Source organism: Anarrhichthys ocellatus, unplaced genomic scaffold (assembly GCF_004355925.1).
Source record: "Anarrhichthys ocellatus isolate YVR2014 unplaced genomic scaffold, GSC_Weel_1.0 scaffold53, whole genome shotgun sequence".
NCBI classification, from domain to species: domain Eukaryota; kingdom Metazoa; phylum Chordata; class Actinopteri; order Perciformes; family Anarhichadidae; genus Anarrhichthys; species Anarrhichthys ocellatus.
Window position 1 is genome coordinate 780,948 of NW_022280083.1, and position 12,640 is coordinate 793,587.

At 38.8% G+C, this 12,640-nt stretch overlaps 2 protein-coding genes across 5 annotated transcripts in view; one reads left to right on the forward strand and one right to left on the reverse strand.

Moving 5' to 3' along the window:
* The window catches only part of slc4a4a (solute carrier family 4 member 4a), a 55,069-nt gene extending 51,923 nt beyond the window's left edge, over positions 1–3,146 (reverse strand). The window contains exons 1-2 of one of the 3 annotated variants that reach the window (XM_031870493.1): positions 2,952–3,146; positions 2,248–2,338 (exon numbers count right to left, since the gene is read on the reverse strand). In XM_031870493.1, coding sequence (XP_031726353.1) covers positions 2,248–2,264 — 17 coding nt within the window. In that variant the 5' untranslated portion in view covers positions 2,265–2,338; positions 2,952–3,146. The remainder of the gene's footprint in view (positions 1–2,247; positions 2,339–2,951) is intronic. The other 2 variants (XM_031870490.1, XM_031870492.1) reach the window with 2 other exon arrangements.
* A 7,246-nt stretch (positions 3,147–10,392) lies between these two features.
* rufy3 (RUN and FYVE domain containing 3) overlaps positions 10,393–12,640 on the forward strand; it is a 14,558-nt gene continuing 12,310 nt past the window's right edge. Inside the window, exon 1 of one of the 2 annotated variants that reach the window (XM_031870561.1) lies at positions 10,393–10,736. In XM_031870561.1, coding sequence (XP_031726421.1) covers positions 10,490–10,736 — 247 coding nt within the window. In that variant the 5' untranslated portion in view covers positions 10,393–10,489. The remainder of the gene's footprint in view (positions 10,737–12,640) is intronic. The other variant, XM_031870563.1, reaches the window with a different exon arrangement.

Here is a 12,640-nt window from a genome sequence, read left to right on the forward strand (position 1 = left end):
ATAAAAACAGATTGTACCCTTTTGTCATTTTTTTTGTCCGTTTTTTGACCCCAGTTTCTGGTTTGTGACGTTCTGATATTCTACCAATATGATGAAACTTCAACTTTAAATATTGTTTTATGAATCAATGAAGAGAGTATCAGTTCGGGATCCAACAAACTCTTCACAGAGTTTTGAATAGCATAATCAAATATAAGATCCCACAAGTGAATGTGTGATTGATTATTCTACCTCATGTTTTAATAATGCGTGCATGCAATGGCTTTAACACAAATGCATCAGGTTAAGTTTTAGGACTACAAACACGGACGATGCAACATCAACAGGCTGCTGATATGAGCTTGTCAAACCGCCTCAATGCAGAGTACTTCTCCTTATATTCGACAACCTGTTAGTGTACTTCTTCTCTATAGTCAAAGTGTACTTTGTTACAAGTCACACTAAACAATATCACTTCTACAATCGACATCCCTTTTAGCAGCACAAAACATGTTCTTATTTAACAGGAATATAGAAAAAAGAACAGAGAGGGACCACGAGATGCAAACTACACTACCAGCACCTGAGCGTTCAAGAGTGTAAAAGTATTTCAAGATGGATCTAATCCTCTAAATCGGTATTTTAATGACACGTACATATTTATTATCAATCGCTAAACCTTCAAACAACCTTAAGACAAGCTGTTACTTTGCACTCTGGATTCTATTTAAGCTGCTATCTGTGTTTCACTTCACAGATAACATATCAGTCTTCCTGTCCTTGTAAGAGCCGACAGTAATCTGCATGTAGCCTACAGTCACTATCTGTTTGGAGAGGTGAGCGTGTTCTCCAGTCGGCAACTGTGTGTCCAAAGCATGGAAACGTCAAACCGCCTGAAGGCATCCCGACTGTGTTGTTATGGTGTACAATATCTACTGTAGTCGTTGTGTGGGATGTGAATACATGTGTCCGGTATCCTGTACTCCAATCAGGTTTGTAAAGTCGAAGCCCCTCATGCACCGATGGCAGAATGTCATCAGATATCAGATTTCCCTGAACTTCAAAGGCTCTCTCCGCACTATAAAAGGATGCGTATAGTTTTTGTTAGATGATAGCCACGCTGGGCTTTCGTCTGACAGCAGTTTTCACTGTGCATGAGGAAGAAATTCAGAGCTTTGTTTCTTGGTAATTGTCACACAAACCGAACCAAAAGTTCCCACTGAATACTTTTAAACGATTGAGGGTCACATGGGGAACTAAAAGCAGGGTTCAGCTGGGACTGAACATCCTGGTATTGTGGTAACCAACATCATCACGACAAACGTCAAACAGACTTTATTTCGCCCAACACAATAAATGCAATTATGGCTCATTTTTTCCTGAATTTGAAAATCTGCAGTTTACACCCTTCTGGATCTATTTGCAGCACTTTACTTTTGGACATCAGCCGAAAAAGATTTACAGATTTTTCAACATGAGCCTGTTGTGTATCTCAAAATCAGAAAAATGAGTCGAGACTACACAGGAACCAGATGACTGAAGGAATTACAACTCTTGCAGGTGAGCTTGTATCGGTGGAAGAAAAATGTTTTGGTGATGACTTTCTGACAGCAAGCAGAGAAAAAAAACACAAAGTCACAATTTTGCAGTGTCACCTTGGCCACTGATTGCCCCCAATGTTAACAGATCTAACGACCAGTTTGGTAGCAGTCCTCTTTTAAAACATAGATGAACCAATAAAGACGGTTCAATCGTGAAGCTGTGATTGTGCAGCATAAGAGGAACGAAAGGCGGTGTGTTTAGGGCCCCTCTGGTCTTCACGCGATCTTATCTGAGGTATGTGTTCCTCCAGGGCTAAGATCCCTGCTTAAACGTTAACATGGTCAGACTTCAAATGACCTTTAAGGAGCTTGTTAACGTCCAGCCCGGTGTAGTTTGAATATACAGAGGGGGGTTCCTCAGGCAAGTAGATGATTTCAATTTTATTCTAACTTGAAATAGAGCACTCGGCTACAGCCCACACTGTGTGAAAGCGGTATTTGAAAAGATAAATGTCACCTTGTTGGAACCGTTCAGCCTCATTACCTAACCACTTGTTCCTGAAGTGCACCTGATCTCTAAGTGATTATTACTCCTTATATTAGGCACCGGTAGCCGTCTGCAGGCTCGCCTACACACAGGTGTGCTTAATTCAATTTATTTCAAAGGTCAATTAGCTCTGCGTAGAGTGAGAATCACTCCTGTAAAAAGCTCGTTGGAGTCACTTACTTCTTGCCGCTGCTCATCTCTTCAGGTTGCGTGTGATAAATCTCCTTAGTGAATGTGCCGAGCAGAGCGGATCACCCTGCTGATGCTTGACCTGGTAAAGGAACAAATGGAGGTCATTTTTCTGCGCTACAGTGTCTTTCACAACCAAAGTGCTTTGACTGAAAGGAACAACAATAACACCGGGGAAGAGTAATTAAGGATATTATCAGTTAGACTTATTATGGGTCTGCTGCAAATGATTTAAAAACACAATGCAGCTAAATGTTATCACAGGAGAAACAGAGGAGATCACTTTAACAAGGAGAAATACAACAAGTGTAACAATTGCAATAACAATGTTAATCCTGTGATCACTTTACTCAACAGCAGACTTCATAACCTGATGCAGTGGCTTTGGCAGCTAACAGTAAACGGCACCATCATAAATCACATTAACTGGCCCAACGAGCCGCTTAACCATAACAAAACACACTCGCGCTGCACATTTACGCACGAGCCACCCTTCAATCCATGACAAATAGCTCCAATACAACTTTAGAGCAGAGCTCGAAGAGCTTTTTTTTTTTTTTTTTTTTTTTTTTAAGTGACATAAAGCGCGATAGAAAGTGGCTGAAATCCTGAAGGAACCGGTGACACGCTGCATGGACGTGAACCGGAATAATATTCCGGTGATTTATGCTCGAGACGCCTCTTGACACACTCACACACGAGGGCCTGGTGGAAGAAATGCACTTCCGAGGTGGCGCAAGAGCGAAGGACTCGCCGCTGTAGGTCCTGTGTGCCTGGCTCCGGTTGTGTCACCGGCCGCTGTGTGCACGTGAAGGTGAAGAAGTCTACTTCCACAGCTCTCGGGGAAGTTTGAATGAGGCGTCGCGCGGCGACTGCGCTCAGCATGCTGCCGCCTCTATCTGCTGGACCATCCTTCTGTCAACGCCACTCCTCCGGTGGGAGGTCAAACTGCTCCACCGCTGCACCATCATCACTTTATCAGCCCCCCCCCCACCCCACCGCCACCACCACCCATTGTTGAACCAAGTCATTGTTCAACGTGAAGTCACCAATCTGTGGACGTTATTCAAAACATAAACAATGAGTTAGTTTTTGTAGTTTTGTTAAGATAAAATCAAGAATAAAAAAAATATCAGGCTGATAAAATAAGCAAATTCTTGTTTATGTATTTGTTAAGTAAAAACTTCTGACTTTTGTATATTTCGTCCATAAAGATGTCATAGTTCCTCGGGGATATTCATCCAGCATCTCTCTACAATGTTCTGCAGGATTGTTGCAATGTATTTTTTACGAAACACTTGCTGGGATTGTTTATTTATTTATTTTATTTGTGAATTATGTAATCTACAGCGCCATCTGTTGGAGGTAACGTGGAAAGATCAGCTTGTCATTACAGTCGTGGCCTGTTATATTATATTAAATGTAACAGGTGAAACAGAAATCAGCTGAAGATAAGTGGCTTAAAAGAATCCCTCAATTTGTAATAAAAGAAAATCTGTCATGATTTAAACATACAAAATAAAAGACAAATGGTTTTAATCTTGTGTGCACTGTCCACTTTGCTGCTGTGATCCTGTGAATGTCCCCACTGCGGGACTAATCACGGATTATCTTATCTTATGTATCATCGTCTCGCTTTCTTAAACTCACCATCAGATCACAGAGACTTCAAGGATGATCTATTTTGTAAAAGATACAACTCAAAGATGTATTGAGAGAAGATTTTTACAGCACACATTCAAGTGCTTATAAGCAAAGTTTAGTAGACGTTGGTCCATTCTCTTCCCTCTTCTTATTTCCTTTAAAGGATTAGGCCCAACTCAAGGTTTGCGGATTTATTCAGCCCAAATCTCCAATTATCCACAAGCTCTCTGACTTTCTATTAGAGGGATTTAGAAGAGTTTTATAAAGCATGTGTAGTTCGTTCTTAAAAGAAAGAAAAGAACAAGTGTAGACCGTTCATTGTCTGCACCCTCTTTGCTTTGTGTTTGTATTAAGTTTCCATCCATCACACATTTTGGGATGAAACACTCAAACTTCAGCTTTAGCTGCAAAGTCTTCCAGGAAATAAGAAAGCCATGTTTTTAGCTCCAGCATGCCCCTTTGAGATCATCACTCCACAACAGGTTCAAAGTGGTTTTGAAAAGACTCTTTAACTCTTTCAGGTGAAGTTAACCTTTACTGAAAAACAGGAAAATAAACCTGTCACATACAAATAGAAAAGGCCAGCTAATGGTTGTGACCAAACACAATGTAAATGCTTTTTTAATTGTTATTATTTTCTGCACTGATCACTTTTAATTAATTAAGAAAACTTTTAAAATATACCTGTTACTCTCCACAAGCACTGCTCGCTATGTAGTAAGTAGCTTGTGTTATTAATAAAATATCATTAGTCCCGTCTGTGTTGTAAATGATGGTGAGCATACTTCAGTTAGTATACTGACCATTAAATGGCAAAAGTTATGTTAGCAATGATGAGGCTTTCTCGACATCCAATGAATGTCGAGAACGTTTAGAATCAAAGTTAGACTAATATTATTCACAATTTATTTCTCTAAAACCGAACTGAATTAATGGTTAACGCATGCGCACTTCAAGCATGTTAGCTAGGTAGGCTACACATCCAGCTACTTTAAAAAGTACAAGTACAGCAGGAAGAAAATAATTTTTTCATGCAAAAACGTTTCATGTTTCTAGTATTTCCATAATGTGAAGATTGACTTTTATTTAGCCTATTTTAATTTATTTTAATTTATTTTTAATGATGACGTCACTTCAGGCTCTAGGTACAGTAACTGTGTCAGAATTTGTCATTGTTTTTCAAATTTTATAAAAAGCAAATAATCTATCAATTAATGGAGAAAATAATCAGCATATTAACACCATAATGTGTGCAAAATAGTTTAAAAAAATAATGTATTTGTAATGCATAACAGCTGGAACGCAGGTCACTGCATTGAGCTGCGATTTGACTTTTATTGTGATTTTGCACACTTTTTCATATCTAGTTCATATTCACACGTTTTCACCCAAATCATCCAGATGAGTTCAGAAAAGTACTTTTCAAAATCAGAAAGGCTGTGCTTGAAAAGAAGCATGCAGTGATGGCATTATTGTTCAGTTTTACAAAGGCAAGAAACTTTGCATTTGATATTATGTGACACGCAGACTCGACATGTTTTTTCACTCGACTGAGAATTCTTGGCAGCTCTTTGAACGCCTGCAGACTAACATTGGTTGCTGTGTAACATTTTATTCTAACACCGAAACTGAGCACATGGTTGCCAAACTTAGACTGGGTTATATTCAGTACACTAGAGAGTAACATTGAACTAAGATCCAGTTTAAACATTTCTTGCTTGGGATGTTTAATGTTTATGGTATCATCTAGAGTTAGACGCGTGCCGATACCTGATACTTTTTGGAAAACTAGGGTCTGTTGCCAAAACACAGCCTGCAGAGGGACTCCTGCCGCCATGTGGTTTTATTGTCTGTCTGCACCTTCTAACCTGAATTTGATACTGTTTTGATATCTGTAAATCATCTAAAATAAATATCTTTGTAAATAAGTTAAAAAGTCCTGTGTATCAAACGTATGTGTTTTAAAACAAGTTGTATATGTCTGATGGGAAATTCACTAAAATGATATTTTATTTGATTATTTCACACAGATACTGTGATGAAGTCTTTATTTTCTATTAATCAGGTTTATGTTTTCGTATTTACATTCAAAGACGTCACAGATACATCGTGAGTATTGGGATATTTGGATAAATTGTTCCAATTTTGATTATCTTTTGTGGCATGTCGGGTTTCACTGCTGCAACTGTATTTTTTGTGAGACCTCAAGATAAACAACACCTTGTGCCAGCTCATGCTTTGATGTAAAATTGTTCCAGGAAACGTAATTAAATTTAGGTGTTAGCATGGCGTTATCAGCTGTCATTAGCAAACCAGTGGGGCTCTCGACATGGTTACGGCCAACAGTGCTAACAGTGCTAACAACGGCAACAGTGCTGACAGAGTAAACAGTGTTTACCTGAGGGGGAACCGGAGGGTGGGCGCTACGCTTCTGGCGTTATATGGCCCACTGCGTTAGATAGACATTACTCCACTTTTCAGTACGAATAGTGGTTTGCTGCTATATTAATGATCTGAATATCAGATGTAGAGAACCTACAGTAAACTGCCCCCTGTAGATGAACAGATAATCAATAAACAACGACAGTTATTGGAGATAAACTCAAATATGTTTATGTAATAAAACCAACATTGCAAACATACGATTTCTTTCTCACAGATGATTATGAAATTGAATATTCACGATGTAAAGCTATGTGGTAATGTATCACCTTTCGTGGTCTTATAAGCCATTCGGGCTGAGCATCTTTACACACTTGACTAGAATTATACAATTTATCATAGAGGCCATTTTAACACTTTTTGTCAGACAAGACCTCTTTTCTGACGAAAGCTAAAACTACACCTTTACCTGAACATCATGCCATTGTCAAAAGTAAAATATTGCTGTCATGTGCTTATGCCTTCAGTATAATTGAGTTGAAACTTGTTCTCAAAACATCGTTTTATGTTTTTATTCATAACACAAAATATTGTTAAGGCTAACATGGGTACGACATATCTGAGACTAGTTAGTGGGAGAAGGGATTGTCCCTCATACTTGAGTGTATAATGCAAAACAGCTGCTGTTTTAAACATTCAACCCAAAGCATGTCAGCAGTTCCATGTTTTCCATCATGTACGGCAAGTTTTATTAGTGGAAAAAAGGCTGCAATGTTGAGAGACGGAGCGACAGCAAAACACAACAGACCTGATACTCCTTCACTTCACAGTTCCCCGGCTTTACTTCAAATTCGATTTCGAAACATGAAGTACTTGACTTGATTTCCCCTTCAAGCATGCGGATCTGAAAGGTATCTGCATTGGCTTGTTGGCCCTTTGTAGTTTGAAATGCATTCAATGTGACCTGATGCTGCTGTTTTGATCCCTCTTGTCTTTCCACAGGGTTTTATTGCCAGCTTGTGCCTTTGATGTAAAATTGTTCCAGGAAACGTAGTTCCACCTCAAACCTCTTCTCTGAAATTCCTCAGGCCACACCGTGACAATAAGAAAGGGCAAAGCGGTGTAAGATTTTATTATCAAGCAATTCAGCTGAATAGGTTAGATTCATTTTCACATTGGCAATAGTCTATTTAATAATTGTAGTGTTATTATTATTTTGCATAACATTTTTAAGAGGAGCAGCTTCATTTTTTTCTTATTTGTTGGGTTAACTATTTATATTATTTTATCATCAATGTAGTGTGACCTGCAGTGATATTCGTGCCATCAAAAGTAAGGACTTTGAGTCTGTTCTGTCAGAAGCTGTTGAACTGGTACATTTACACTGATGTTTCCAAAATGTCCGTACTGATTAAAGGTGCTAACTTCGAAATTCAGAGCATATCAATTGCCTCCACAAGGCTCTCAGATATGGTGGCGGCTGAGCCAGCGGCTAGAGGCTAACAGTGCTAATAGTGCTAACAGTGCAAAGACCGGAAACAGTGCTTAACAGTTCAACCTGGTGGGGAACCGGAGGGGGGCGCTACACTCCCGCAAAGACACCGTGGGTCAGACCGCCATTATCAGCTGGTATTAGCAAACCAGTGGGGCAAACACACAATAAAACCATCGCCAACGAGTAGTAAAAGACCATTTTACATGAAAACCAGGAATAAGTTTAACTGCTGACCTTTGTGACCTCTTTCGGACATGCTGGCCATCTTCTCCAGATTCAGACAAGATATGTTCTAATATTTGATTTTCTAGTTGGCTATAACACAAACGCTTCAACCTAAAAGCAGTATATTTGGGGTTTTAAGCAACAACTTTTGGAGGAACATTCTAGAGATTCTGTGACAGATAACCATCAATAAACCTTAACCATAAACCAAACAGGAGGCCAGACGCCAGGCAAAGGAAATGGAGATGTATTACGCAGGAGCTGGGACATAAACATGAATGACAGCACAAGTGCTGGACTAATGTCCACAGAAGGAGAACTGAAAACACAAAGAATTCCATGAATTTCAGAAAAGTACAGTGTGCCTCGAAAACCATCATGCAACGCGGTACAGTTTGATAGTGAACTATAAACAGGCCATGAAAGTATACTGTCCTGATCAGATATACACGAATGCGTTGTTCAAATGAAAGAGAGAAAAGTGGTGTTTTATTAATGTGAACATTAGCTGTTGGGCAGATGTTCTCACACAGATGTGAGGTTACAGTGTACAGTAAGTTATGTGGCAGAGATCTGTGAGGTCTGTGAGCCTCCTGCTGTGACCTGTACTGGCCTGGTGCCCTATTGGGCCAAACTTTGGCTGACTTTAAAAAAAATTATATGTATATATCAATTTATATGGGAACTTCTTTTAGGCCATATGTTTTAGGACTAATATTTGTTTGATTCCAACAACTTTTGCAAAAAGAAGTGATTTTTATTTATCACATAATACAAATATAAAGTCAGCTACTTATGCTTTTGTGCTTTCACCTAAATTCTACCATATTGATGTTTAACAGGAATCATGTTTACCATATTCACCTCTAGTGTGATTACCTGCTAATATTTCCCTCTCAGCACTAAACACAAAGTACAGCTGAGGCTGATGGGAGTGACATTAGTCTTAGAGGTATTTGGTTTTAAACCAGAGTATTGGCCAAACGCTGAGTATAAATTGGAGTAGAAGCACTGCTGGGTCTTTATGGCGATCACATACATGTGCTCTTTGGATCTGTCCGATGTACTGCTCTTATTTATTCTTGTGAGGGGCTCGTTGCACAGGTTGAATACGGTCTCAAAAGAGTATGAAATTCAAGTCTTTATAAAGATATCTTCAAAAATAGATTTGTTTTGTTTCAAAGTACCTGCAAGGTGTTTTTTATATTGTGGTATGAAAGGAGGATGCTTGAGGTACGTCTTACCGATGACATTCCTCGTAATCTGTGGACCGACTAACGGAGTCAGTGCTGTAGTTGTTTTCATGTTACTGTTAATCTGTGACAAGAGAGAGCCAGATCTGAGCTCCTTCAGGTGCACATTGCTCTGAGAAAGAGCACGCAAAGCAGAGCCACTAAGACACAGCATGTAACATTGATTTACTGGGCTTTAATGAAAAGTCTGCCTGGTGTCATGCTGGTTAACACTAGAGATGGTGGAGACAGGTTCTTTTACTTGCAGTGGAATTTGACAAAATCTTAGACGCCTTATTGACTTAGAACAACAACAAAAATATACTCTCTCCATCAAAAAGCATTTCAAACATATGAAGGTGAAACTAAAATGCATGTCTTTGTATGTTATTTCAGATTGCTCTTAAATCTCACAGATGTCAGACTTGGCAGGTGCTGCTGCTGGTCGGGTTAGAGGTATGAAGGCAGTGAAATGTCCACGGAGAAAGAAAGCACATCCATTTTACGTTAGTCCTGCATCTCCTTCTATGTGCCGTTTTGGGTATTACTTTTGTGACAGAGGAGAGTAGGGAGAAATTATTCTTTATAATATATATATACATTTTATGGCAAAAAAAAAACGCTGACTTAGGCCTTTAAGCTGTTGTTTATAAGTAAGTATTGCGTGTTGATGAAAAGTAACCTTCTTTTTATGTCTTTATTATTAATTATATATCACTCGGATATCTATCTATGTCTTATTTCTGATATCTTTGCTATTGTAAATACACATTCATAAATATAAGCAGCCTAAAAGTAGCCCAAACGTAAGGTGTATGTTTCATACGAATTATCCTGGTATAATTGTATTTATTGTTATACAGCAAGCAGCGTTATTTAAGATTGTTTTAAGTGTCCTGTCCACACAGAAAAAAAAGTATTTCAATAGTTCATCAGAGAGTCTTGAAAATTGGAGAGGCACAAGAGCACCGGCGTGTATCGCAATGAATCATGGGAGCATCCACGCGTTAATGCTCAGTCATGGAGCCGCTACTCGTGAGTCATCGCGGTCATCTTCTCCTCACGTGGACGATCTCTGGTCGTCTCCGGACCATCCCGCTGACACAGCGCGCAAACTCTCGCGATATTAGCAACAGATTAAAACAAAACGCTAGTGCCAAAGCTATTTCCGGGTCATGTGGAGGCTGTGGAGGACAGGACGAAAGGCGGAGTGATTACTGGATAAATGAAGTGAATTTAACCGAAGGGTGAGAGTATGGCGGAGCGGGATGTGTCGGGAGATGTATCACCTTCAGGGATTTCAGAAAGTGCACGTGGACAAATCGCGGATGGAAACGGACATGTTGACAGTCCCGACGAGACTCTCTCGCCGACGTCGGTGATTTACTTCCAGGAGGCTTTAGACTCCTCAAACTTGAGATTTGGGAAGGCTGACTCTCTGTCACCCACTCCGCCTCGACAGTATGACTTCAGGATTGAACGAATCGAGTCAAAGCGCAAAAGTAAGTGTTAAATAACTTATGAAAAGTCCAGATATTCACCTAACTAGCTAGCTAACATAATCCATATTAACATAATTTACCCAGAACAACCTGCTGTTAGAATTGCTAGCTTGTTAGTGTTGGCTAACTTTTGACCAAGTGTAAACAAACAACTTCCTACCTGTTTAGGATTTAACAACACTGTCAACAGCTAGCTTAGCTGACGAAGTTTATAAATGAGATAAGATAAAATAATCCTTTATTAGTCCCACAGTGGGAAAATTTAGTGCAAACAAGAGACATAGTAAAAAAAAAAAAAAAATTAAAACAATTTTAAATAAGTAAATAAAACCGTAAAGAATATTAAAAAAGTTAAAAAATCCACACTAACTAAAATATTATATATACAGACCGAATAATTGTAGTATTGCAATATTATATATACAGACCGAATAGTTGTAGTATTGCAATATTATATATACAGACCGAATAGTTGTAGTATTGCAATATTATATATACAGACCGAATAGTTGTAGTATTGCAGAGTATTTATACTGCACAGATTTTTAGTGTTTTTAGTGTTGTGGTCAAATAGAAGGTAATATAAACTGTCAGTTGATTCTCATCGTCAAACAGTTTAACACTAAAAGTAAATAATCTTTGCGGTTTATCAATCATAAACATAACTGTTGTTGTTGAACGACTTGGTTTAATTGCTTTATATCTTCACTGGTTGCTGCTATGAAATGAATTTGTGTCTGTGATACATTTCATATTTGTTGTTGTTCACATGAAGTAACCAAACATCTGCAGTTATTTACTGCTTTAACTGAACAGATAATAAAAGAAGACATTAACTTAGTTTCCTGCACTTCTACCCAAGTTGTCGTCATTGAAGACTTTCCAAGATATTACAATATGACACAGAATATTTTCTGAGATATCTCTTCTTAAATGAGTTGGTTAGCTGTTTTTTGTTTGAGTAAGGTTTTATTTTTTAATAATTCCTTCATTCTTTTATCATTTTGTCATTTAGTCTGTTGTGTTTTGTCTTTTGTCAAGCAGCAATGCTTAAAATGTGTTGGTGTTTGCTCCTTAAATGTGTGGATTTGCTGCTTTTCTGTTTCACATAATTGTAAATTATATATCCTTGAAGTATTGGACTGTTGCTCAAGCAAAACATGCGTTTTCGAATATGTCACTTTGGACTCTGGGAAAGCTCAAACACTTTATTGGACATTTTATTCATAGAAAGTAATCTGCCCTGACCAATACTGGATCCTTGAGGCCAACACTACAATAACTACAGTGTTATTAGGGAGTTAAATAAACCTGATAATGATTTAACGGCAGAAAGTAATTCTTTAAAAACGTATCGAGCACATTCTTGATAATGATCCCTTAGATTTATTTATTTAAAGACTTTGACAGACATGCTCTGTGATGGACAAACCATAATACTGTTCTTTGCATTTCTGTACTTAAACGTGAACTTCTCCTAAAGCTAATCAACACTCAAATGAATGATCTAAATGAATCTCACTGTTGTAGCCGAGTGGAACGAGCAGTGAGTCCTCTGAAGTCTTGGTCCTGTTGACCAATGTCATGTACGGGTTTTGATTTATATTTTTTCCCAACATGCACCAGGGCCTGTAGAAACTTTGCCAAAACACAGCGTTTGTCTTTCTTTTCTGGTTTTGCTAAGACGTGCCTCTCTTGGCTTTCTTCAGTGGGAGTTAGAATAACACGAGGCCCATTTACACCCTGGACACTCTCTGCTGTCTCTGCTGCAGCCAGCTCAATAATGGTCAAGTAACAGGCGTCTGTTTCAGGTCAGAGGAAACTCTTGATGCTTGAGAGGCAGATGAGTCCTCTGCTGCATCATTAGCACTGGCTGGCTACTCTGGGGACCCCTCCTCCTTTCC